General features: G+C 53.6%; 4 protein-coding genes across 4 annotated transcripts; 3 read left to right on the top strand and 1 right to left on the bottom strand.

The window, feature by feature from the left end:
* Positions 1 to 4,127: 4,127 nt before the first annotated feature.
* On the top strand, positions 4,128 to 5,678 carry KCNA10 (potassium voltage-gated channel subfamily A member 10; the record flags this gene model as incomplete). The annotated part of the gene is made up of 1 exon (XM_082069265.1): positions 4,128 to 5,678. The coding sequence occupies one exon, from the start codon at positions 4,128 to 4,130 to the stop codon at positions 5,676 to 5,678; it is 1,551 nt and encodes a 516-aa protein (XP_081925391.1).
* A 3,119-nt stretch (positions 5,679 to 8,797) lies between these two features.
* PROK1 (prokineticin 1) lies at positions 8,798 to 10,708 on the bottom strand (the record flags this gene model as incomplete). Its single annotated transcript, XM_082069456.1, has 3 exons — positions 10,593 to 10,708; positions 9,920 to 10,045; positions 8,798 to 8,917 (listed from the first exon to the last, which is right to left on the bottom strand). Exons 1-3 carry the CDS (start codon positions 10,662 to 10,664, stop codon positions 8,798 to 8,800), a joined length of 318 nt encoding a protein of 105 aa, XP_081925582.1. The 5' UTR covers positions 10,665 to 10,708.
* Positions 10,709 to 13,128: 2,420 nt separating this feature from the next.
* On the top strand, positions 13,129 to 14,732 carry LAMTOR5 (late endosomal/lysosomal adaptor, MAPK and MTOR activator 5). Its single transcript, XM_082069216.1, has 4 exons — positions 13,129 to 13,231; positions 13,374 to 13,435; positions 14,001 to 14,118; positions 14,365 to 14,732. Exons 1-4 carry the CDS (start codon positions 13,197 to 13,199, stop codon positions 14,423 to 14,425), a joined length of 276 nt encoding a protein of 91 aa, XP_081925342.1. The 5' UTR covers positions 13,129 to 13,196; the 3' UTR covers positions 14,426 to 14,732.
* An 804-nt stretch (positions 14,733 to 15,536) lies between these two features.
* Positions 15,537 to 25,989, top strand: SLC16A4 (solute carrier family 16 member 4). The gene is made up of 9 exons (XM_082069454.1): positions 15,537 to 15,710; positions 16,229 to 16,329; positions 17,211 to 17,343; positions 18,014 to 18,157; positions 18,791 to 18,952; positions 19,443 to 19,889; positions 21,198 to 21,409; positions 22,098 to 22,191; positions 24,882 to 25,989. Exons 1-9 carry the CDS (start codon positions 15,695 to 15,697, stop codon positions 25,025 to 25,027), a joined length of 1,455 nt encoding a protein of 484 aa, XP_081925580.1. The 5' UTR covers positions 15,537 to 15,694; the 3' UTR covers positions 25,028 to 25,989.

The raw sequence follows: 25,989 nt of genomic DNA, 5'->3' as shown, positions 1-25,989 counted from the left end.
TGCCACCCCCTCCTCTGCTTTCCCTGAGTGTGGAGACCTGGGAGGAGATGGAGGAGGAAGAGGGTGGGAAGGTCACCTGGGTGAAGGTGGAGGTGGGAGCCAACCCCATGTGGGTGAGACCACCCTGGAGCACCCCCGGTGAGGATGCTCATGAGCTCTAGAAAGGAAAAATGGGGAAACATATATATGTATACATATACGTATATATAAATCTGGGTTATTTCAGTGAATCATGCCAACCTGCCTGGGTCATGTATTTGCTAATTACCGGAGGTTATAAGCCCGGCGGTGCTGGGGTCTGAGCCAGAGGCCGGCTGGCAGCCAGGAGAGAGGAAGGGACACGTCCCCTCTGTCCCTGTCCCTGCCATGGCTATGCCAGCCGTACCCGCTGCTGCCGCCCGGCCCAGCCACCCCTGGGAGGGGACGGAGATGTCCCACGTGGTGGTGGCACCGTGGCCGTCCCCTCCTGGACAGGAGCCCGCTGCACCCACAGCCACCGGCAAGAGGTAGGTGGGCGACGAGGGACGCTCCATCCCTTGGGCTTTCCCCTCCCTCCTCTTTTAAAAATCTGTATTATACGTTAATCATAACAAGAGCCCTGTCACCTGCTGTAAGTCTCTCCCGGTGTCATCGCCATGCGGGTCCCCGTCCCCGCTCTCCGCCTCCCTCCCGGGGACCAGCTCGGACCTCACCACGTCACGGCCAAGACTTGTCCCGGGCTGGACCGTCCGGAGCATTATTGGGGATTAAAGGTGACATCGGGCAGAAGGACACGTCCTCCCCCGTCTCGCTCATCCCAACGAGCAGGTGGGGGCAGGAGGTGGGTGGCCGGGTCCCCCCTCCCCAGACGAGCGGGGCATGGGGTGTCCCCTGCACCCCCCCAACCCCTGTTCCCATGGACCCCCGGCTTTTTTTAGGGCGATGGCAGAACCGAGGCTCCGAATCGCGCCGCATCCTGCCAAAGCCCGTCCCCGGCTGCCAATTATACACTGAACCAAATACAGACGAGCCTTTTAAATGACATTGTCTGTGTTGTCCCGAAGGGACCTTGCAAGGGTATGGCTGGAATTATTTTGGTTATTTTCCCTCCCTACACATCCCTATGTGTGGTTAATAACTCTCTTCCCAGATGCGGAGAGCCTTGGCACCTCCATGCCCTGTGCGGGTAAGTCCCCGTAGGTGACGGTGTCGGGGGGGGGGATACGGGAGGAATCACCTTCCCCATCCCAGCACTGGGGTGGGATGGGGGGAGAGATGCTCAGATCTCCAGTTTTCCAGAAAAACCTTGGAAATGGCCGTTTTTCACCCCAAGAGAGCGAGGGGGATGGAAGGACGACGGGTGGGAAGGACGACGGGTGGGAAGCAGAGGGGAACTGCAGACGGGGGGTCTGGATGGTCGCGGAGGGGCCGGCAGAAACCTCGGTCCCAATTTACTGCTTTCTGATGGGCAAAACACAAACTCCCTCAAAAATGACCTTTCTCTTTCGCCATCTCTCTCCCTTGCTTGCTTTTTTTTATTATTATTATTATTTTCCCCAGCCAGGGATTTCAGCTGAAGGGTATTAGTTAATCAGATTCCGAGAAGCAGATGTTAGGTGATTTAGGAGGAAAAAAAGGCAACTTTCTAGTTCAAGCTGCCGCTGAGCCCAGAGGACGCGCTGCAAAGCTTGGGGAGGGTGTTTTGTGGCTTCGGGCAGCACCGTTAATTTTAGTCTATATTGAAAATGAGTTGGACGGGGTGGTCTGGGGGTTTGGGGACCCGTGGGGCAGCCGGGTCCAGCCACAGCGCCTTTGGGGGCTTCGAAGGGAAGAAAAGTCAGAGCCCTGCATTGCTTAGGCAGCCACCTGAGGGCTTGAAACAGCGCGGAAAAGCACCTTTTCCATGTCCCACCGGGGAGGACGAGCACAACGTTCCACTTCGAATGGTGACCATGAGGTGCAAACTGTCCCTTCGCAGCTCCGTGCCTCAGTTTCCCCAGGAGGGACAATGCCGGGGGGGCTCAGCCGGATGTGCACGGGGGCTCTGGAGCAAGGCTGGATTGCAAGACAACACCGTTTCTTCTGTGCCCAGAACTCTCAGGTTGAAGCCATCCTACCGAGGAAGGGCTGGGGCATCGTCTTGCCCGCTGCGCGGTATTAAGAGTTAAGCTTAATGCTTCAAATACCAAGATCATCTCACGGCGCTGACTTAGGACGCGATTTCACGCTCAGCTTTAGGAGAAGGTCCTGGGCACACGGTCCCTCTGGTCGCCCATGGATGGAGATGTGCTGGGGCAGCTGGCTCCCCCGCCACCCACCACCCAACGCTCCTGCTCTCCTGGTCAAAAGGATTCCTTTTTTTCTGATTTAAAAATAATCTCTGGTGGTTTGTATTAAGAAAAAAATAAGGAAAATAGGGAAAAGATATGCGCTGCTTTTCTTTTTTCTGTAATGCTTTGCTTTTTTCTCTTTTCTTTTTACTTGTTTTTCTTTTTCCTTTTTCTCCTTTTTTTCTTCCTTCTTTCTTCTTCTTTCTCCTTTATTTTTTTTTTTTTCCTTTTCCTTTTTTCTCCTCAATACTTTTTTATTGTCTTTAATGCTTATTTTTCCCTCAAAAGACTCAAGAGAGCTTTGTCACAGCTGGGCTTATCTCAGCATCCCTTTCCCTACCTCCTGCTGCTCCACAGGCACCAAACCGTGGCTTGTCTGCAGCTCACCCTGATGTCCAATAGGGAAAGCGAGGCACCGGTGCGGCTCAGTGCCCGCGGATGGGTCCTTTCCCAGCACCCGGCTGCACGAAGCGGAGCCTGCGGTGACCGTCCCATGGCAGGACCGGTCCCAAATAAATAGCGCTGCTGCTCCGGGCAGACGTGGCCTCAATTGCGTTGCTATTCCTGGCAGCCGAGGGCATTTGGGCTTTTTCGCTCTCTGAGCTTGGCTGGGTGCGGAAACCAGCGTGTCCTTGGTGAGCAGCAGCTCCGCGTGTCTCCCCGTGGTTTCTCGTGTAAAAATGTATTTCTGGTGTAAAGAGGGGAAATAAATCAGGGGGTTGAGTTTGCTTATAAGCTGTTTTTGGGCAAATCTCCCCAGAAACTTTGCCTGTTAACCTCTGATTTCTTTATGTGCTTCTCCCTGAGGCAGAACAGGTAATTTCCCGGCTCTGTAACTTGGCCGCGTCCCTGGGCTCCTCTTCGACTTTTCCTTTGGGTTCGGTACAAAAGCAGCGGCGTGTTGGGGAGACGTGTGCCCAGGAGGATTTTGTGGACTTGGTGTCCATTGTTGAGCACCCGACAGAGTCAGTCTGGGGGAGAAAAATCCACCCGTGGCCTGAGTGATGCTCTCCAAGGGATCTAAGTGTGTAGTCCTCGTCTTCTCCCTATGGCTGGGAACATCAGGGCTGCCATGAAGGAGGCCTAGGAGGTCCTGGAGGACATCACCTCGCCCCTGGCGCCCCAAAGTCTGGATGAAGACAAGGGGTCCCCATTTGTACCCTCTTCACACAGAGCACGGGAGTTGTTCAAGGCTGGTGGACACATCCTTCTCCTCCTGCCTTGCCTTCCTCATGGGCTGGGCTCCCAAGTCCCAGCATGGCCCCTACTTTGGGAATTGCTTCCCAAATGCCGGCTGACTCAGCTGCAACGTGCCCAGGACCTCCTGGGCTTTGACCCAATGGCTCTCCCAGTGGCTCAGCAGGACCCCCGTGTTTCCTACCTCCAAATCCTGCTCCAAGCTCTGGACCCGCAAATATCTGCCATGACCCTTTGCTCTGCAGGGCTGGGGACGGGCTGGGTGGGACACCCAGGGTCACCCCATCCTCTGCCGCTGCCTGACCTTTTACCCTTGGTGCTGTCGATGGTTTTGGGAGGTGTAACGATGATGGTGATGCCAAAAGGGCTTGCAGGATCTGGAGATGAACGACTTGCTGGAAGTATAAGGCTTTTGCCAGTCAACGAAATTAATGTTTTCATTTAAAAAACGCAGGGTTTTCTGACCTTGGGTTTGTTTTATTCTTTTTGGTTGAACCAAGACATACATGTGCACAATTCAGCTCTGTCTCTGTCCGTTCCCTTGCAGATCCTCGTAGCGTGGGAAAGACACAAGCTGCCGGCATCCGACCCGGGGATTTATGCTGCTAATCTGATTAGTGTATGATGGACGTGTCCAGTTGGAAGGAGATGGAGGTGGCACTAGTCAGTTTTGACAACGCTGATCAGATCGTGGAGGATCCCTGTTATTCAAACGACCTCAGCCCCGCTGGGCAGTCACGGAAAGGCCATCCCAGCTGCGCCAACCTCCTCTCCAACCTGAGGATCCTCATCAACAGCGAAAATGCCAACAATGAAACCATTTTCTCCAGGTTTTCCGCTGAGTTCAGTGAGCACCTGGTGGGGGAGAGGGTGGGCATGGATGAGGGGGACCAACGAGTCATCATCAACATCGCTGGGCTGAGGTTTGAGACGCGGCTCAAGACCCTCAACCAATTCCCTGAGACCTTGCTTGGGGACCCGGAAAAGAGGATGCGCTACTTCGACTCCATGAGGAATGAATATTTCTTCGATAGGAACAGGCCCAGTTTTGATGGGATCTTGTACTATTACCAGTCCGGTGGGAAAATACGGCGCCCGGCCAATGTCCCCATCGATGTCTTTGCTGATGAAATCACCTTCTACGAGCTGGGTGATGAAGCCATGGACCAGTTCAGGGAGGATGAAGGGTTCATCAAGGACCCTGAGACCCTCTTACCAACCAATGACTTTCACAGGCAATTTTGGCTGCTCTTTGAATACCCTGAAAGCTCCAGTGCGGCCAGGGGTGTGGCTTTGGTCTCCGTCTTGGTCATTGTCATCTCCATCATCATCTTCTGCATGGAGACCTTGCCGGAGTTTAGGGAGGAACGGGAGTTTAGATCCACCCAGGAGCTTTCTAAGAACCTGACAGACACCTTGCTGGCCCACAGCACCTTCACGGACCCTTTCTTCGTCATAGAGACAGCCTGCATCATCTGGTTCTCCTTCGAGCTGTTCGTTCGGTTCATCGTATGTCCCAGCAAGACCGAGTTCTTCAGGAACATCATGAACATTATCGACATCGTGTCCATCATCCCCTACTTCGTGACGCTCACCACCGAGCTGATCCAGCAGAGCGAACTCAACGGGCAGCAGAACATGTCCTTGGCCATCCTGCGGATCATCCGCCTGGTCAGGGTCTTCCGGATCTTCAAGCTGTCCCGGCACTCCAAGGGGCTGCAGATCCTGGGCCAGACCCTCAAGGCCAGCATGCGGGAGCTGGGCTTGCTCATCTTCTTCCTCTTCATCGGCGTCATCCTCTTCTCCAGCGCCGTCTACTTCGCCGAAGTGGATGAGCCACAGTCCCACTTCTCCAGCATCCCCGATGGCTTCTGGTGGGCCGTGGTCACGATGACGACCGTTGGCTACGGAGACATGTGTCCCACCACCTTGGGTGGCAAGATCGTGGGGACTCTGTGCGCCATCGCGGGGGTGCTGACCATCGCGCTGCCCGTCCCCGTCATCGTCTCGAACTTCAACTATTTCTACCACCGGGAGACGGAGAACGAAGAGAAGCAAATTCTGCCGGGGGAGGTGGAGCGGATCCTCACCAGCGTGGTGACGGGAGCCGGCAGCATGGAGTCGCTCAATAAGACCAATGGGGGTTACCCTCGAGACAAGGCCAAAAAATGATGCTCGAGGCCCTGAGGGGACTGGGCCGAGTCGGGTGGGGTTGGCTGGATAAGGTATAAAACATCTGCACGCTGGGATTTATTTATTTTTAAACCAAATGTGCTGCTGCTTTTTTTTTTTCTTTTCCTAGACATTTTTCAATCTCTGATTTCCTGCGGCTGTTCAAATAAATACCATCTTTCTTATCTCTCTTCCTTGCCCATCAGTCTGGTTTTTATTATTTGATACTCATCATCTGCTTGATGTTTTTGTTCTTTGTCCGTGGCATCAGGATGGAGTTTCCCAGAGATTTCCCCCATTTACCAGCGGAGATAAAAGGGCAAAATGACATGAAATGCTGTCCGGGGTGAGGATGGGTCCAGCTCCCTGCTTTTCTTAAGCCATTTAAAATCATTCCTTCCCACCCCCCAGGATCTGGGGGTCTCAACCATCCCCAGGTGGCAAAAGAAAATTAAAAGTTATATATTTAGCTGGATCTGCCTCAATAACTTTGTCGTCACAGCGGGATGGGCAGTGATGGGTGGGGGTGGTAGGAGAGAGATGGAGCCCGGCCATGGTGACACCAATAAGGGACCAGGGCATGGTGGTTTCTGATGGAAAACTGAGCGTGGAGAGAGGAAAAGGGAATTTCCTGTGCAACAAATGCTCTGCTCGGGGGTTTTGTGGTGTGCAAATGGCCATAGGGATGAACCACCCTCGCCTTGCAGCTTTTATTGCCCCGTGTTGCTGCAAACGGGGCACAGATCAATGAGAATAACGAGCGCTGACAGTTCCGAAAGCTCGACTCATCTTATTGTAGAACAGCATTTCTGGCTTTCTAAAAAATGCAGATTTGATGGCAGAAACCAGCAACAGATCATTCTGCCGTTCTCTCTAATGCCAGCAGGTTTTCTTCCGAGAAAAACCATTTTGTTCCAACTTCACTATTCCACTTGGCTTTTTTTCAGTTGTTTTTAATGTTTCTGCCTACATTAAGATCACAGTTTCTCCTGCAGCGTCTACACATCCGCTCTTATATCCCACATCTGTTACACTCGGCGTCTCATCTCCCGAAGGTTCGACACGATCGTTACGCAACGTGCCAGCACCCCCGCCTTGCAATTCCATTCAGAAAGGAGCAGTGATTTGGGTTTTTAGTGTTATTATTATCCCCGGATCCATGAGCTGAGGACAAGAGGCACGAACCCCCTCCAGCCACAAGAGCTTATTTCCCATTGATCCTAAAGCGGCGGAAAACCAGGCTGTGAACACCCAGTGCCAACACTCAGCTGGATAAAAACCTGCCAGAAAACCCCTTTCCCCACCCAATTTGCAGCTCAGGACCCTCCCAAATCAAGGGCCGAACTCCGTGCGCCGCAGGTCGGGCTTGGCACCGCAGCCACGAGGTGGCAGCGCAGGACAGCGGTTTTAAATGAAATAAACGATAACTATTTAAAAAATATGTATTTGCTGGGGTTTGCTTCCCCAAACGCACTTTGAAAGCAGATTTAAAGTGGGTTTTCTGCCCACCTGCAGGTCGAACCACGCAGGGCCAAGTGGGAGCAAAGTCGCTCAGCCTGCATGGCCCCAATTTTCCATTTACAATTCCAAATCCAGCAAGAGCGCCTTCCCTCCCCATGGGGGATCCCGTTACAGATTTACGCCAAAATCGAGTGATTTTTGCACTAAATTGTCACCTCCTGCAGTTCGAAGCCGCCAGGACATTGTGATGTGTAATAAATAAAACAAATCGACACAGTCATTGCAGTGCTTTATTTTCCCCCAATTTACAATATTTTGTTGCTTTCGCTCAGCACCGACTGCCAAATCTGAATTACGTGGCTCTCCGCGATAATGCAGCATCTGCCACAGCCGTAGAAATAGAAACCGCTGCCGCTATAGCACCAAAATCCACCAAAAAGCATCAAAACCCCCCAATGGGGAGAGCCCGGAGCACAGGAGGTGCCGCTGCCCCCCGCAATGAACCCCAAGGGTCACTGAACCACTTGCATTCAAACCCCAAAAATAAGCTTTAAGTGCTGCTTCTGCTCGAAAGGAAACTGGGACTTTATTTGCTGTAAATGTTGATTTTTATTTTATTTTTAATGTTATGTATTTATTATTGCTGGGGGTTGCTGTAGGAAGCTCAAGTGATACGGGATTTTCCCACCATATATTTTTAAAGCGGATTAAAAGCACGTGTCGGCACTAATTCTTAGCACAGTTCATTAACCCCAACACCCCGTTCTCCTCTCAGACTCAAGTGACACCGAGTGGCCCCCAAATCCCTGGACCCCAGGCAGATGTTTAAGCTGGAAAACATTTCCCTGCATCCCAGACGCCACATCTGGCCCCGGCCGCTGCCAAACACATTGTGGTGCTTGAACTTTGGGGAAACCCATCCCTCAATCCCCCCATGCCCAGCTACTTGATATCAATTTATTTTAGTTGCAAGAGAGATTAGATCACCAGGCTTTTTAAATACACCGATAAGACATGATGGGCCAATATCATGATGGGAATTACTACGGAAATGGTTTGTGCAGTAGGAATTGCGGGAAAGCTGCTAAAACTCCCTGTAAAAGGAAGTTTCTGCCCCTCTGATTTTTGTCTTTCCTGCCGCACAAGTAAAAATCAATTAAAGTCGAGTCTCCGCCACCACCCGCACAACTGGGCTCAGCTTTGGGGAGGCTTTGGTAGATAAATGATGCTGCTCATCTTTACATCGCAGATTTTATCGTGTGCCAGGATAAAACCCACTTTTGCTCTTCCCAGATTGCATCCCAGTTGATTTTTAGTGTATAAAATACAGCAGGGAGGTGACAGGCGGCCGGTGGCAGCCACGACATGCACAGAACACCTTGGGAAAGGGATTTTTGAGGCCACAAACGTTTGCCACGCACACTCCCCTTCACTCCGTTCCTCCGCTGGAGCCGCGTCCTGCTTGGGGCTGGGGCAGAGCTTTGCTAAGCCAGACCTTGGAGCAGCTTGGCCTGAGCGTGCCTCAGTTTCCCCATATAACACAGAGCTTATAGCAACACTTAGAAAAGCACTTTTAAGATGCAAAGTACCCGGCGGCTGCGGGAGAGGGGAAGAAATGGGCGCGGGGGGCTCAGGGACGGGCAGCCGGCGGCACCGCCCTAAAAATCGATGTTCTTGAAGTTGAGGGAGCAGCGGTAGCGGCCGTCGAGGAACCTGGAGCAGATGAAGTTGGGCAGACACGGGCAGGTGTGGTGCTGGCGCTTCCCGAAGAACGGGACCTGGGGAGAGACGGGAGTGTCGGGGCTCGGCTGCGGGCAGAAAGCCATCAACTGGCACCGAAAATCCCCGGCGCTTCTCAGAGCTTTAATAGACACACGCCTGAAATTAATTTTTGATCCCTCCAAAGCCCTTCGCACCTTCCTTGTGTGAGCAGAAGCTGCGGCAGCACTAAATCTCGCAGGATCGATACGGGAGCGGGGAGCGGGACGCTCCCCCCCGGCCGGGATGCTGCTGCTAAATCCTCGCGGAGGAGGGAAATGGCACTTCGGGCTGATCCCAGTGCGCTGGGGTTGGTTGTCAGACAGAAATCGCAGCGCCTGGGCATTAACTCGGCTTCTCCTCGCTTGGCAGAGCGTTTGCAGCTCAGTTTGGAGCAGCGCAGGGGTGCTTTGCTTTAAATGAATGGGCTGGGTGGCTCGGTCACGGTCAGCAGCGCCCACGGGACATCCGAGCATCCCAAGAACAGAGCTGAGGGGAGACCTTCTGATCTCTGAACTGCCTGAAAGGAGCTTGGAGCCAGGGGGGGTCGGGCTCTGCTCCCCAGGAACAAGCGCCAGGAGCAGAGGAAACGGCCTCAAGTTGCGCCAGGGGAGGTTGAGGTTGGATCTGGGAACAATTTCTTCCCCAAAGGGCTGTGGGGCATTGGAACAGGCTGCCCAGGGCAGTGCTGGAGTCACCATCCCTGGAGGGCTGGACAGACGGACATGACGTTCTCAGGACATGGGACAGGGACAGGGGTGGGGAATGGGTGGGCTCGATGATCTCGAGGGTCTTTTCCAACCAAAACGATTCTCTGACTCTCTGATTTTGGGTGGCACAAGCAGGCAGGAGGTTGCTCAAGACATTTAGAGGCTGGAACCAGCTGCACCGCACCAGCTCGGGGACCCCAACGCCGCTGCCGGAGCCTCATCCCAAACCCACCCCAGCCCCCCGACACCGACCCCCATCCCCATCCCAAAGCTCGGTCCCCTTTACCCGATCCTTGTCCCCCCCCCAGGTACCTTGTGGCTGAAGGGGTGGCACTCGTCCCCCTCCTGTCCCAGGGGGGTGCACATCCGCAGCCCCCGCAGCCAGAGGCTGACGGCGCAGCAGGTCCCGCTGCCGCACTGCAGGTCCCGCTCGCAGGCCTGGGGACAGGGACAGCGTCAGCGGGACCCGGGAACACCTCACTGCCCCTTCTGGGGGGCAGCGCAGAAATCAGCCCACACCAGACTGCTGGGGTAACCTCCCAATGCGGGGCTAAGGGGGTCCCGCGTTCGGGGGTAAGCTGGGGAGGTTTGGGGCAGGGCGGAGGTTGGATGGGGGTGATGGGGTTGGGGGTGCCCATAGGGATGTGTGATATTTTTCCCTTCTGGAAAACTTCCTAAAATCCTCGTTTCCCTGATGCCGGGTCTGATGTGGCGCTGGGGGAAGAAGCAGAATGAGCAGCTCATGGGAGTGACTTCCCACACAGGTGAGATGGATGTGGGAACAGCATCCGTGTGCCAGAATAATTAGTAATAAATGGGGTAAATAGATCAATAAATAAACATAACATGCAATATAAAATCCAAAATAAAATGAACTAAATCACACTTAAAAAGCAAACAGCAAAAGCCACCGATTCCTGCCTTATTTCGGAAAACGTAATAAAAATAGCTAAATGTCCCGTGTTGGGGATGGATCAGCACTCACCCCGGTGATGACGGCGCCGGGCCCGGGGGTGACGAGCAGGAGCAGGAGGAGGGTTTGCAGGATCCAGCCCATGGTCTCTGCCGCTCTGCAGCAGCCCCGCACCTCCCGCCCTATATAACCCCCCAGCGCCGCCACCCCGGGCGCCGTGTCTTCCCCGATGAGCTCACAACACGCAGATGAGACCTGAATCTCTAATGGTATTAAAAAAATACCAATGAACCACCGAGGAAGGGAGAAGATCCCACCTCTCCCACCCACACCGTGTCCCGGGGTTATTTTTCAGCTAAGCCAACACAGCTGGATTTTCCAACCGCACCTCTATGTCTGTGTTTATCCCTGACAGGTGTACTTAAGAAGTTAATTAAGAATTTGTGATTATTTAGCTAAAAGAAAACACACTAACAAAGTTACCTTGCTACTTCTCGGCTCGTAAGAGCACAATGTGTAATAATGTGGCTCTGTGATAAATATCCTGTAGAAATAAAGACTCGGCTGCATCTGTTTCTGAGAATCAAAGAAGGCAGAGAGGGAATAACATCTCTTTCAGTAATGATGGTGTGTTTGTATTTGCATTTAATGTTGATTTATGGCTTGATGTATATCCGCTATACCTCAAATCGCGTTTGGTGCATCTGCTGCGAGCATAAGGGAATAAGAGCAGGGGTTGCTGAAGAGGCTAAAAAGGCAGGAAAAGCTGGAATTATCGGCTTCTTTTTCAATTTCTACATGCTGAGGGGATGGAAGGGACAACATCCCAATGTGCTCGGGGGAAAAGGAGCAAGAAATCTCTGCCGCCTCTGCCATGCGACATCGTCATAGAGCTGGGGCTGCGTGTCACCCGTCACCTCCTCCCATGCAGCCCTTTGGGAGTCCAGCAATTTACAAATAAATATATCGATAATAAAAGTTTAAATACCAACACTTGGTGCTGGATCCAGCCAGGACCCCCAGGATGAAGCTGGGCTACCAGAGCTCCCCACCAGCACTTTGAATTCAGTCTCTTCTGGCTTTTCTCACTGAGGAATAACCACCCTTGAGTCTGATTTTGGGGATTCTCCCAGTCAGGAGGAGCCACAGCCCCAAAATTCTGTCAAGGGGATGGAGCGTGTTCAGCAGATCTGGTCCATGGGGGCAAATTAGGGACCAGGAGCAGCCGGGGGGCTCAGCCCCAGGGGGGAAAACATGGCCCGAAGTGATGGGCTGGGGCTTGAAATCAGGGTTTGATCAGAGCCACGTGGCTTAATGGGCCTTTTCTGTTGAACTTCTTTTGTAGAGTATCAGTCCAGTGCTAAATCATCTATTTAATTAGTTAAAAATAGCCCAGGCATTTCCCTGCCCGGAGAGCAGCACTTCTTTTGATGTGGCAGCTGTTCTGCTGCTTCTCTCAAGTCTCCTCCACCTGGGCTTGAATTAATTAATCCCAACTCCCCCAAAAACCTTCCCGGTCAGAAACCGTGCAGCTGGGAACGGCCCACGAGCCGCTGGTGGAGGGGAGTTGTGCTGAGATGCTGGCGGGGATGTGGACCCAGCCGTGCGGGGGAATATTTGTACCTTTGTCCTGTGTTGCTACCTAGGGTGGGGGGAAAATAATCATTAAAACAACATAAGTAATGCCAAGTCACCCAGTAAGGCAGTGGGGAGCCCCCGGGCGTGCAGGATCGGGGTGCTGCCCGAGACAGCTCCCCGCTTGACTTGAGGAGGAAGAAACATCAATAAAATACGAAAAAATAAAATAACAAATAATAAAATCCTGCTGCACTTCGCTTCCCCCATCAATAACATTTTAATTTTCTGACCTGACAAGCCGAGATCTATCACCGGGCGCAGCCGGGAACGGATTCAGCCGGCACCTTATTAGCGTCAACGAGCTCCGCGATGCGCCCGCCATAAATTACCTCCCACTCTCGGTGGGGCTCGGTTTTTGGGGGGGCTCCTTGCAGCGGAGCCGGGCTGAGCATCCCTTTTAGCACCTCTCTGCTCTGTGGGAATGGGGTGGGGGTCCTGACCCCCCCAGCACCGCACGCACCAGTCCAGTGTGACTCTTCTTGCTGCGGATATTGGGCTCCAGCCCGTGGTCCCCATGTCCCTGCATCCCTCACTGTGGTCCAGAGGATGCTCTGGCTGGGGAGGGTGTGTGGGGGCCCCCCCATTAATCCACCACTCGAATTTCATTTTGCCATGCAAATCCTGAACGGGGAGGAGGGGAAACCGCTAATAAACCACACTCAGGAGTATAAATGCGGAGAAAAGAGAGGAAAAATAACCCAAGAATGGCAGCTGTGCCACGTGCTCTGTGGGAAAAGGGCCGCCCAGGGGGGTTGGTTTAGAGAGCGGGGGGTGCGGGGTCGGCATTTGCAGCTCCCCCCCCCAAATGAGGGCATACGTGAGCCCGCAGTGGGTGCCGCACTGCACGGAGCCCCGGGAGCTCCCAGGGACGGGAGCGGTTTTGGGGGTGCACCCGCGATGCTCCCGACGAGGCTGCGCAGGCGCCTTCGCGCCGCGAAACTTTTTGGCCCCGCGCAGGCGCCGTCCCCGCGCGTCACGTGGGTGACGCCGCTGCCAGGAGCGGCCGAGTAGGGCGGAAGTGAAGGGGTGCCCGGCGGCATGGAGGGGACGCTGGAGCAGCACCTGGAGGACACGTACGGGCCGGGGGGGACGCGGGGGACAGGGGCAGGGCTGGCCGTGCCGCACCGGCGTGGGGGGAGCGGGGAGCGGGGCCCGGGCCGCCTGGGGCCTGGCGGGGGGCGGGCCCGGCGCTCACGGCCGCTGTCTCCCCCGCAGCATGAAGAGCCCGTCCGTGGTGGGCGTTCTCTGCACCGACTCGCAGGGGCTCAACCTGGGCTGTAAGTAACCGAGCACCGCGGGGCGGGGCCAGCGGGGCCTGCTGGGCCTCCCAGGGCGCCCGGGGCCGGGGGGAGGCAGCGGGACCCACAGCAAAACTCTCCAGGTGAGGGGGAGGGGTATGGGGCTGAGCGTCCAGAGCGAGTGGGGCCATGGGGGAGGAATTTGTGCCCCTGAGGGTGGTGAGAGCCTGGCCCAGATACCCAGAGAGGTGGAGGATGAACCATCCCTGAGACATCCCAGGCCAGGCTGGACGGGGCTCTGAGCACCCTGAGCTGGTGCAGATGTCCCTGTCATGGCAGGGGGGGCACTGGGGAGGTTCCTCCAACCCAAACCATCTGTGAGCCCATGGTACCCGGCTTCCTGCACACACACTGGAGGAAACTGGAGCCAGCTCTTCCTGCCACTGAAATTCAGGGGTCTGGTGTTTTGAGGGCAATTAGGGGAGAAGCTGTTTCAGCCCTCAGGGGAGGTGAATGGGCCAGGGCAGGAGCGGCCGCTTTGGCCCGGGGGAGGCTGCACCGTCCCGGCGCATGTGGCTTCAGCCAACATCTCTACCTGTCGCAGGCCGGGGAACCCTCTCGGATGAGCACGCCGGGATCATCTCCGTCCTCGCCCAGCAAGCGGCCAAGCTCACCTCCGACCCGACCGATACGCCCGTGGTGTGCCTGGAGTCGGACAGCGGGTGAGCGTCCGTCCCGAGAGAGGGGAGACCCTGAGGGCGGTGAGAGCCTGGCCCAGGTTCCCAGAGAGGTGGTGGATGAACCATCCCTGAGACATCCCAGGCCAGGCTGGACGGGGCTCTGAGCAACCTGAGCTGGTGCAGATGTCCCTGCCCATGGCAGGGGGGGCACTGGGTGAAGGTCCCTTCAACCCGAACCATCCTGTCATTCTGTGATTCTCAGCTGCCTCAGCACTTTTTGTGTTCTAGGAATATCATGATCCAGAAGCACGACAGCATCACTGTGGCAGTGCACAAGTTGGCATCCTGACCCTGGGGAACCTGCACCGCGCTGCACCCCCCGCTCCGGCCCAGCTCCTCCTCACCCGACAGCCGCTCTCCTCTGCTGCTCCAGCGCCGAACGTGCTTCTAGTAACCAAACCTGGACTGAAGGCTCCTGCTCTCCACTTAACAGCTCCTGTGCAGCTACCAGGGGCTCCAACTCACATTGTAGCACTTGTGCTGCTGAGGCTGAAACGTGGGTCACAAGCAAGCTTGTGTAATGATCACATGCTATGAGGTGTATGTGTGTGTGGCCTTAGTTGTTGGATAAATCAATAAATGCCCTGGAAAAATAAGCCTTGGCTTCTCTTTGCTGGGAAAACTGTTGCCTGATGCTTTGCCTTGTTGCTAAACAAAGTGAGGTGACTTCTCCCTGTCCCTTCTTCATTAGCATATCTCTAGAGAAACAGAATAATGCACCAAGACTTGAATATATGGAGGCTCCCCTAGAAGAAAAGGTACAAAGACTTTCCAAGGAATTTCTCCTAGGAAATGTTTAGCCTCCTCTAGTTAAACGTTCTGTGCGGGAGTTACTTGCTTCCTGCGCCTTGGATTGAAGTTCAAACCTGAACGTGCCTGCTGGCTGCTGGGCAGCGATTTTCCTGCGTAAAAGCAGCTCATTTAATGTTAAACCGAGCAGCTCCTTCCATAGTAAAGCATCCCCAGCTCCTTTGAGATGTTGTGTCTTGTGCTCCAGCCCCTTCACCAGTTCCGTTGCCATTCTCTGAACTCCAATAACTAAACGCAGGTTACCGGGCCAAGGGCCACGCAGGACGGGCAGGGCTGGGGCTGTGCTGCCCTGCAGCCGCCAGCGGCCCCAGGCTCGGCTTAAGTCCCTGTTGCCACCTACTGCTCTGCTCCACTCCGGCAACACCCAGGGCCTGGAGCTCAAACCCTCGCAGGCTTCCCCTCCTCTTTCCTCCCAACAGGATTTCTGCTCCAAAAGCCGCAGGTTTCCTGCTGGGGAAGGGGAGGGACTCCTGGCCTTGGGGCCCTGCAAGCCGGGCTCTGCGGCCGGGGAGGAGGAGGAGGAGGAGGAGGAGGAGGAGGAGCAGGATGGGCTCCAACCACCCAGCGCTAGCGGCTCCATGTCCCGCTTGGGGGCTGGTCAGGAAGGACAGACACCATCGTCATCAGCGGAGGCAAATGAAGGGCCAGAGTTCGGGGTGTCAAGTCAGGGAGGGGGGATTTAGTCTCTGGAGCAAATGAAGAGACGATTCCTCTTTGCAAGCGGCTGTTTCGGGGAGGATTTTCCAGCATGCAGCAGCAAGGCGGTAAGGAAAAGGAAAAGTTTCAGGTTCATCGGCCCTGATCAGGTCCAGCTGCTCCAGCGGGCAGGATCCCGAGCTGCGGGACGGGTGAGGGGAGGGAGATGAGCAGAGCGGGATGGGAACGGGGGAGCTTCCCATGGGAGCTCCAAGGTGGACAGAGACGGTGAACCCGCGACGTCTGGCGCAAACCAACCAAACTATCGCTCTAAAGAGTCAGCAAAGTGCTTGTCACGTAAAATCCCTTAGTGCTTCGGTGGTTACAGTGATTTGGTGGGAAAGAGAAAGGTCATTAAACTGTTTGCAGGCAGTGATAATGTGCAACGTAACTTCTGTTGGCAAAGAGGTTGATAAAAGCGTCACTCACCCTCAGAAGTTGAAGGCGAGATACTGCTGACCACCTCGTTAGCAGCAAAGCCAACGGGCTCCAAGGCAGCTGGTGCTTCCGAGGGGGCAGTTTTTGCAGGTAAATTGAAACAGCAACAGAGCAAAGTGTTAACGTGTCCCAAAATTCTCATTTCCAGGGGAAAGGAAGGAGGAAGAGGCGGAGGCGCCGGCAGCCGGGAAGAGCCCGGGCAGCGCGGCCGGAGGGTGCGCGTGGGGAGTCGTGTTCCACTTCTTCCTGGTGAGCACAAAATCCCACCCGAGCCCTCCCGGAGCTGGCGCAGACTCTGGAGTCTCGCTCGGATAGAGCGGGGGCCGGGCCGGGCTGAACACACCGGGCAAAACTCCCCCCCGTCCTGCTGGCTGAGCACAGACACCCCGGCCCCCCAAACAGCACCTGGAAACGGCGGCGGAGGTGCCCACCCTGCAGCCCAGAGGTGGTTTGTGATGATGAAATGATGTTTCCCTACTCACACACAGCAGCCCTGGGGGGTTAAACCCCAGAGGGTGTCTCGTACCTTCATTAAGGGTGAGACGCCATCGTGGGGTCCAGGTGGGTGCCCAGGAGCAGCACGGGGTGCGGGCAGCACCCACACGCTCTCTCCGGGCACCTCCACAGCACTCCAAGGCACTAATTCTCCATGCTACAGGCTCTAATGCCACACACCATCCTCCCACTGGGGTTGAAGACAACGCCATCCCCGGGTGGGAAGGGCAGGAAACCTTTCCCCTCTCCCACTGCATCCAAATTAACTCGCTGCCGATCATTAACCACCCGCGGCTGGGGAGGAGGGAGGGAGCTAAAATTAAGGCCATAAACCGTCCTTTGTCCCCGCGGCAGCGCCAGCCTGGGACCCGCTCAGCACCCATCTCTGCCAGCGATCTTCAGCGTGCTGACACCCATCCAGATTATTTTGTAGCATTAAAAAACAACTTACAGAGAAAACAAAACCTACAAGAGTCAGGCTCTAGTGTTACTTTGCTCCTTTTCCCATTAGCGAACATGTCCCACTCTCTTTCTCCCCCAACACAACGAATCGCCCACACATAGAAAGCAGCAGGAGAAGCTTTTCCTCCCGCCTGACCCCTGTGCCGTCTCACCCGCGTCTGCTCCCACCTCAGGTCAACGTCCTCGTCATGGGGATGCTCAAGACGTTCGGGATTTTCTTCGTGGCTTTCCAAGAGGAGGTGGGAGGCTCCTCCGAGCAGGTCAGCTGGGTCGGCTCCATCATGTCCTCCCTGCGCTTCCTCGGAGGTGAGCGGCGGGGACGGGGACAGCTCCGCAACCTAAAGCTGTGATATCGGGGGCTCCCGGTTTCAGAAGGACGAGGAATTACTGGGGAGACCAGCGGAGGGACACAAAGATGCTGAGGGGTCTGGAGCATCTTCTGATGTGGAAAGGCTGGAGAAGAGAAGCTGAGAGGGATCTGATCGATGTGATCAGTATCTCAGGGTGGGTGTCAGAGGACGGACCAGACTCTGTTCGGTGGTGCCCAACGCCAGGGTGAGGGGCGATGGGCGGCTGGTACCCACACAGGCCCAAGGACGGGAATCCGCTGTAGCAGGTTTATTATCTATATTCAGAGCAAAGCCTCATCTTAACACCGATATTACGGCCTCCAAACAAGCCAGTAGCTGAATAATTCCAGCTGCTGAGCAGGGAGTGCATCAGCAAGCAGGTTCGGGACATCTGAACCTGTGGGCTTTGACTCCTTCCCCTGCCCCGTCCCCCGAGCTCCCAGGGTACCAGACAAGGTCTCTGGGCACATGAACCCACCCTGAATGTCTCACGTCCCTCTGTCCCTCCTCGGGCGGCACCTGGACTGGGGCACCGGATGCAATGACCCCAATACAAGTCCCCAAACCCTGCGAAGCGCCGTTTGGCACCTTCAGCCCCAGATCCCCCCCTCCGCTTTCCGTTGCAGCCCCGCTGGTGGCCGTGGTCTGCAGGAGGCTGGGCGAGCGCCCCACGTCCGTCGTCGGGGCCGGGCTGGTCAGCGGGGGCTGCCTGCTGAGCACCCAGGCCGCCAGCGTCCCCTTCCTCTGCGTCTCCATGGGGCTGCTGCTGGGTGAGTGCGACCCACGGTCGGGCAGCGATTTTCCCGTGCACCATGAGCAAAAGCAGCTCCTTTAATGCTAAACCGGGCAGGTCCTTCCATAGGAAACCATCCCCAGCTCCCTTCTACGAGACACTGTGTGGAACCCCAAAGCTTCAGGCTCAGGAGCATAAAATACCAGTTTCAACACACTAGATCCAATTAACATAAAAGCAGAAAATCATTTTGGTTGGAAGAGATCATCAAGATCTCAAGATCATTGAGTCCACCCATTCCCCAACCCATTACTGCCCATGTCCTGAGAACCTCATGTCTGTCTGTCCAACCCTCCAGGGATGGTGACTCCACCACTGCCCTGGGCAGCCTGCTCCAAGGCCCCACAGCCCCTTCTCTTGCTGTTTTCCCAGCCCCAAGATGAATCCCGCCCTTTTAAAACCCCTTACTAAAAACACACAACCCCAGATACTAACCACCACACGCGCAATCTTGTTCTCCACTGACCACAACAGCAAAAGTCGCCCCACAGGGCAGCTCTGCTACGGGCACTACGAGCTTGGGACGGCGCCACTTTGAGTCCCCAAAGCTCACGACGCAAACAAATCACTTTTTGGGCAGGGACACGTTATTTTCTCCCCGTTCCCGCAGGTCTGGGGTTCGCCTGCCTCTACCAGGCGGCCGCGGTGATGACGGCCAAGCGCTGCAGGACGCGGTTGGGCTTCTCCAACGCCGTGGCCCGCGCCGGCATGGGGCTGACGTTCCTCATCGCGCCCTTCACTCAGTTCCTCATCGATTTTTATGGCTGGCAGGGTGAGCACATCATCTCCCGTTTGCCATCAGCATTTAGAGCGTGTTTGAGAATAATCCGGGTGGGATAAGAGGATCGTTTTAAAAACTACAATTGGCTGCAGCGAGGAACAACTCTGCCTCTTCTGGGCTAGTTTGGGAACATCTTGCTAATGATTAAACACTTAATCAGTCATTAGAGTTAAGTCAGAGGCAAAACAGAGACCTCAGAAACCAAAACTGAAAATCCCTGTCTTTACTGCACCATTTCAGGCCATCTTGAAGGTCCATCATGTGAAACGGGCTTCTAATGAGGGCAAACAAACCAAACCCTGAATTCATTGCACGCATCACAGCAAACGGGACTTGTAGCTAGAAAAATAGGAATAAAAGCTCCTGTGTGATACCTGCTCCTTATAGCAGAGCTCTCTCCATGTTCCATATGAACTACACCCTGTTGTAGAACGATCGTTTCCCATGCCGAGGCACAAGAGCATCTTCTCTCTTCCCTCAGGCACCCTCCTGATTTTTGGCGGCATCATGTTGAACCTGGTGCCGTCCAGCCTGCTGCTGCGACCCAGCAGCACCCACCGGCGCCCCGCCAAGAACCCAAACCGGGGGTGTTTAGCGCCAAAAACGGCTCCAGAGGCCCTGGATGGACGCTCGGATGGAACCGCCCGCGGGGAAGCACAGGAGGAGCGTCCCGGCGCGGAGGGACCCGTCCCGTCCCACCGCAGGGACGTCTGTGCTGCGGGAAGCCCATCGCTCCCGCCGGCCAGGGGGGAGAAAGCCCAGCCCCTGCTGGACCTGTCCCCGCTGCGCGATCCCCTCTTCGCCATCTTCACCTGGTCCTTCGTGTTCAGCCACTTGGCCTATTTCGTGCCCACCTTCCACCTGGCGGCGCGAGCCCGGACGCTGGGCATCGGCAGCATGGACGCGTCCTACCTCATCGCGGCGGCGGGTACGGCAAAGCGGCTTTTCAACCCCTTTGTACCGAACAGGCAAGAAGAGCAACACAAATCTTGCCAAGAAATAGTCCCAAACGTGTCTTAGAATAAATCTGCATGGAAGAGGTTGAGCTCGCAGCCTTTACCCCGCTGCTGTATATAGATCTACAAAGTCTTTCTCACATGGTGGGTGGTTCTGGATGTTTCCCCATCCTCAGTGCACTGAAAAACCACGCATTTCCAATTCCATAGGTGCTATCTATCCTCCTAGAGCCCCCCCACCATGGCCCCGGCTCTGCAGCAGCCCACGAGGCACAGAAATCCGGAGGCACTTGGTGTTTTAAGACCTTCAGTTTGACCCGGGAATGTGTGCGGGGAGAGAACAATTCAATATCGGAGGGGAAAAAACCCACATTAACTTGGACCCGGCCATTTGGATGGGGCACATTCACCCCCACAGGGAAAATATTATTATTATTATTATTATTATTATTATTATTATTATTATTATTATTATTATTATTATTGTTATTGTTATTGTTATTGTTATTATTGTTATTATCGTTATTATCGTTATCATTATCATTAAATTATTAATAATAATAATAATAATAATAATAATAATAATTATTATTATTATTATTATTATTATTATTATTATTATTATTATACCAGCCACACACAAACAACAACCACCCACAGACCCAAAAAAGAACAATGGGCTTGATGGGATTAACACTAAAGTCACAGCGGGTTAAGAAAGCGTCCGCAACCTCAGTCATCGTGAAATAGTTTATTGTAAACAAAATAGATTTTACTTCTATACCGCCATGTCATACCTAGAAATGACGGACGCTGTCAAGGAATCTGGAAGGAGAGCACAGCAATTAATCTGACGTGTTAAATTGAGCAGAGAAGGGACAGGCGGTCAGGACCCGCTGACAGCCAGCGCCACTTCAGGGAACATGGAGAAATGGGAAATCCAAGTATCAAAAGTTTGCTGGGCCTTTAAAAGAACATGCTGGTCTTCTATCCTTTCTAGAAATTAAAGTCTCATAAGTGTGTTTCTCCCCAATATTCTGCTTTTTCTCTGTCTTGAAAAAAGTGATCGGACAGCAGGCTCATCTCCCCTGTTTTACCAAAGGGCATTTCAGAGCCCGTAATTGAATTTTCACAGCCCACTTGGCACTAGCAGGGACCAAGGTAAAGGAAAAAGGTATTTCCAATATAAAGGCATTAATTTTACATTAATTTTTACGGAACAGCAGAACGAAAACGAGGAATCAAGTCATGATTGATGTTCTGCCAAACTCCCCCCGCAGGCATCACGGAGACGCTGAGCCAGCTGCTCTCGGGCTGGGTCGCCGACCAGAACTGGACCAAGCGATACCATTACCACGTGGTTTACCTGCTCCTGGCCGGCGTCACCAACCTGCTGGGTGCCCTGGCCACCTCCTTCGCGCCGCTGCTGGCCTACGCGGTGGCCTCCGCCGGCTGCTGCGGCGGCTTCATGGCGCTGGTGCTCCCCGTGCTGGTGAGTGGACGCTGCGGAAAAGAACCATGATGAACGTGGCGTTTCCAACTGTTCTAAAACTCTTTGAAGACCCTGTTGCAGAGCTGCATGCACCGTGTGTTTAATGCTGGGTTTTAATGATTTTATGCCCCGCTAATTGCCTTCCACGTCCTTGTTTCTAAAGGAGATTGCTGCTTTAGGTAATAAATTGAAGTGGATTTGGCCTGGTCCCCATCTCCCTAACGCTAAGACAGAGGGTTGTGCACATCTCCTCCCAACCCCAAAATTACTGCAACACCAGCATTACTTGCAACAGACCAGTTACAACAGGATAAGGAGACACCATTATTTTTTGAATGTTGACAATTTTCTGGCTTTTGGGGTTGGACTAGACAACCCCTGAAGGTCCCTTCCAACCCAAACTATTCTCTGCTTATAATGGGACGTTTCTTTCTGGGAAGGAATTCAGAGTTCAACACGTTTTCCTCAAAGTCTGGGCAGCGTTACTGGTTTGGGGAGATGCAGAAAAGCATCTCAGATCCTCATCATTTCCACGCTGGACTTGGGGAGGTGAGCGAATTCCAGGCTGGATCAGACCTAAAGGTGCAGGATCCTTTCAAAACTGCAGCTGAGGAGGAAACTCCTCAGGACAAAGAAGATCATAAATCTCTTGTGCTTGTAATAACTCCCCGTTTGCTTTTACACGCAGGTGGATCTCGTGGGGGTGGAAAATCTCCATAGCTACTTGGGGTTTGCTGCTTTCTTTGCTGGGATCGCAGCCGCGGGGGGACCCCCACTCGCAGGTAACGTATACATGGGATATACGTAATGTATATAGGGGATATCCATAAGGTATACATGGGATATACACCCACCGTGGACCCCCAAGGATGGAACAGCTGGTGCTCACCCTCCTGCCCAAGTGGGAAAGCAAACAAACAAAATCAAACACGTATCAGAAACTCGTCTTTGCACGCGGGGAATATTTCGCTCGCGAATTTGCAAAACCCAACCGTTAGTTTGACGGCTGCGTGTGGAAAAAGGAGGCGAAACCCTGTGTGGACATTCGAAGCCTGAGCACGGCTGGGTTTTTCTACCGTGGATTTCCCCCCGTGGGTCATAACCCTGAAGTGGGAGGGGAGGAGGTAACGCACGGACGGGCCCTGCGCTGGGACACCAGGGGTCTCACTAGTCTCTGCTTTGGAAGATGACGCAGCTCAGCCACAAGAACTGGGCCTCTGCCCCAAAACCAAGGCGGTTTGGGCTATTTGGCACATTTAAGCGCTTAAAAGTGAATCTCTAGTCTCAGCTCACAAGCGAGGGACTTGTTCTCCAACGCCCTGGCCAGTACAGCTTTTCCTATCCCTGACGCCCCCTTAGGCAAACCTGACAGCTGGAACCAGCATCTGAGCGCTCCCCAGGGTGCAAACAAACTCCAACACGCTCCAAAGTCAAATATCAGCGTGAACAACATCCCGTCCCTCACCCAGCAAACGTGTCCTGAACACGGAATAAACCCGGCAGCTGCTTCTTCATTTATCGCCTCTGTAAATCCCAACTCCTGCAACGTTTCGGCAACGCCGCATGTTACAAAATATTGATTTCTCTAATCAGTTATTTCTAGGTTGGCAAAACTCTGTATGCGAATGCAATTTTGAGCGTGCTTTACCTGTCACGGTGATACACAACCTACAGCACATACCGTCCCCTCTGCTGCCACAAGATATACGTCCAGCAATCCCAACCATCGCAGTAAATTCCCCAGCGCAGTTACGTACACTATGAGAAACACTAAATAATTCGGCTCGCTCTTATCCATGCATCATACGTGCTAAGGTAGCGGTTACGCTTTCAGCCGCTTCCAATATCTTTTTGCTAATGGGGAACCTTTTGGTTTCTGAAAGCGCTAATAAGTCACCGCGCGAACTCTTGGGGATTTTGTAAAGCAAGCAGGTTTCCCGCAAAAAGCCTCCCATGGAAATCAGTCTTTTTAATGCTGGTGGGGCAAATAAAGGCCAAATGGAGCCAAGCAGCAAAACCCGCGCTGATCCGTCTCGCTGGAGCTGAAGTGAGAGGAACAGATTCAGAGTGCAGGGTCTCAATTAGTGATTCAAGATTAATTCTCTTCCAAGACGGCTGTGTTAGGCATAGACACTGAATATGTGCAAGAGTTACTGATTAAGTGTCCAAAAGCATCTGCTCCTTGCAGAGTATAGAACAGGATTGAAATGCTGTGTGAGACCCCGGGGTTTGGTGCCTCCGACTCCCCAAAACCTGGACTTTAGAGCTACAAGTTTGAAAAACTCAAGTATTTTTAATGCAGTGAAACACAAGGTGTACTGAGAATGGGTTAAAAATGCTTATCTGGCACACTAGAACAAAGCCTCATTGCAATACAACAGAAAAGGTGATTTACCTGCAAATGTGTTTAATTAGAAGCCCTTAATTGCGGAGGCAGTGAGTCCGAGGGAAAGCCCATGGTGAGCAGTTTGGAGGCTCCTTCGTGGCTCCTCGTCCGCCAGCACCGCTGGAAAAACAAAACCAAAGAGCCCAACCAACCAACCAAAAACCCCCAAACCCCGAAAAATTAAAGATCCTGATGGTTATTTTAAAGTAATTTAAATAAATCGGAGCTCAACTGGGGCTCTCTGTCCGGTACAACTTACAAACCTGAGCATCCTTCTCCTGTCCATATCGCAGAGGTTTTCAGATGGCAAAAACCCCACATCCCGCCTTGGATAATAAACCACCCCACAAACCATCGGGGTCACGGCTCCAGCGCCGCGGGACCCGCCGAGGCTCACGGCCCTGGACCAGGAACACCCGGAATGGCCCCGGGAAAGGCACAAACCAACAGAAAGTGCCTGGAAAAGAAAAAAGGGAAAAAACCAGAAAGCAAAGCAGCCCCATCACTTTGTGTAGTTTCCAAGGAATTACCCACGTTTAAAATGATTGTCTAGACGTGAGATGCTGTAGCTAAACCAGCCACTTTGAGGTCATTTGAAAAGGCAACCTGCCCCCTCGCGGATTCATGAGTCGTGAGCCTGGGCCGGGGTCTGTGGGCTGGACAGGGTGTGCTGAGCCGGGTCTGCTCCGCACCGGAGCGGGAGGAGCGGAGTTTGCAGCCCAGATGTTGCGAACGCCAACACGTGCACGCAGGACCTTCCATCTGCTGCCGCAGCTGCTTTGGGCCCATTCATTTAAATGGGAATAAACATCAGGGATTAAACTTGATCAAATTAAAATCCACATGCACTAAAAGGATCAGACGTTAGTTCTGGGAAGAAAAACCTACAAGTTTTGCTGTTAGGCCAGCGGGAATAGCCCTAAGTTTCCACGTAAATGCTGCCCAGCAACAGGCACACGAGGAGTTAAGAGAACTTAAAATATCTGAGGAATTCTTAAATGAGAACACACATCCTTTGCTTGCCGCCCACCTCCCAAAATGATGAGAAAAATCCCAGCGCTTTAATCAGAATCTCTTCTCCCGCAGGGTGGCTGTACGACTACACCCAGACGTACGTCTGCTCCTTCCTCCTGGCTGGCGCCTGCGCTCTCATCTCGCCCGTCTCCTTCTTCTTCGAGCCTTCGGCCCAAAAATGGAAGCTAAAAAAAGCCAACGTGGGTGCTGAGCTTTGACCGCATCGCCATCGGAGAGCGATCGCCAGGACAGGCACGATCAGAGAGCGATCGCCAGCACAGACTGTCCGCATCGCGAAACAAAGAGCGAAAATGGGAATTTTTAGGTGACGGATTCACCGTTTGTATCTCTCGTTATTTCTCATGCATGTGTGATTAAAGCCACCTGAGAAATAGGTTGTGTAAAGCATTATTGGATTGGGGAAAATGATGCCCGCGGCTCAGATGGACCCAGGCTTTGCGCTGATCCCACGTTTCCCGGCCGTGTTCGGGACCAGCCGCACAGAGCTGACTCACCTCTTGGGATGAGGCAGCCAAGCGCCTCCCCAGTGCCAAAGCTCAGCACGACACTGCAGCTTATTCCGTTTCAATATGAATAATCAGCCCCGGGGAGGGATGCGAGGACAGAGATGGTGCCGAGAGATAAGGATCAGACTTCCAGGATGATACATGGAAAAGCCATTCCACAAAAATCCCCTTTTCCATGGAGGATGCTGCACCGTGGCCGCTCGTTCTCCCAGGCACGGTGTTAATTGCCACAGCACAGGGGACCTGCAAGAAAAAACAGCTCTAATGAAAGGCAGTACCACAACCAGCACATTTAAGACCGTCCCCATCTCTCACAGCCCTCTCCCCATCACCCAGCGGCTCCCTGGATCCGCACAGCACGCGAAGGCAGCAATAATGAGTCTATAGCCAACCGGCGTCCTAGAGATTTAATTTGGACCAGCAAGATGTAACGCAGCTGCTTCCACTTTCCGGTAGTGAGGTTGCAATTCTTTTGCATTAGCATCAGCTATTAGAAATTATTACGCAGATCTGGGATATGCAAAGGTTTTACACGCAACCATCCCAGCCCCTCGCATTATCCTTCCCCATTCTTTTTTAATATTAAACCAACAAGAGAGTTGTTTCCCCTACAGAAACACTCCTTTAAACTGTCAAATGGGTTATTCCAAGCA

The sequence above is a fragment of the Streptopelia decaocto genome (assembly GCF_964273445.1).
Source record: "Streptopelia decaocto genome assembly, chromosome: 19".
Taxonomy (NCBI): Eukaryota; Metazoa; Chordata; class Aves; order Columbiformes; family Columbidae; genus Streptopelia; species Streptopelia decaocto.
This window is presented reverse-complemented; position numbering and strand designations above follow the sequence as displayed.

Bases quoted from the DNA above. Each gene is read 5' to 3' on its own strand.
- LAMTOR5 (XM_082069216.1), top strand. From the start codon at position 13,197: ATGGAGGGGACGCTGGAGCAGCACCTGGAGGACAC. The intron at 13,232-13,373 runs GTACGGGCCGGG...TCTCCCCCGCAG, and splicing joins GAGCAGCACCTGGAGGACAC to CATGAAGAGCCCGTCCGTGG. The intron at 13,436-14,000 runs GTAAGTAACCGA...TACCTGTCGCAG, and splicing joins GCAGGGGCTCAACCTGGGCT to GCCGGGGAACCCTCTCGGAT.
- SLC16A4 (XM_082069454.1), top strand. The intron at 16,330-17,210 runs GTGAGCACAAAA...CTCCCACCTCAG, and splicing joins TCGTGTTCCACTTCTTCCTG to GTCAACGTCCTCGTCATGGG. The intron at 21,410-22,097 runs GTGAGTGGACGC...TTTTACACGCAG, and splicing joins CGCTGGTGCTCCCCGTGCTG to GTGGATCTCGTGGGGGTGGA.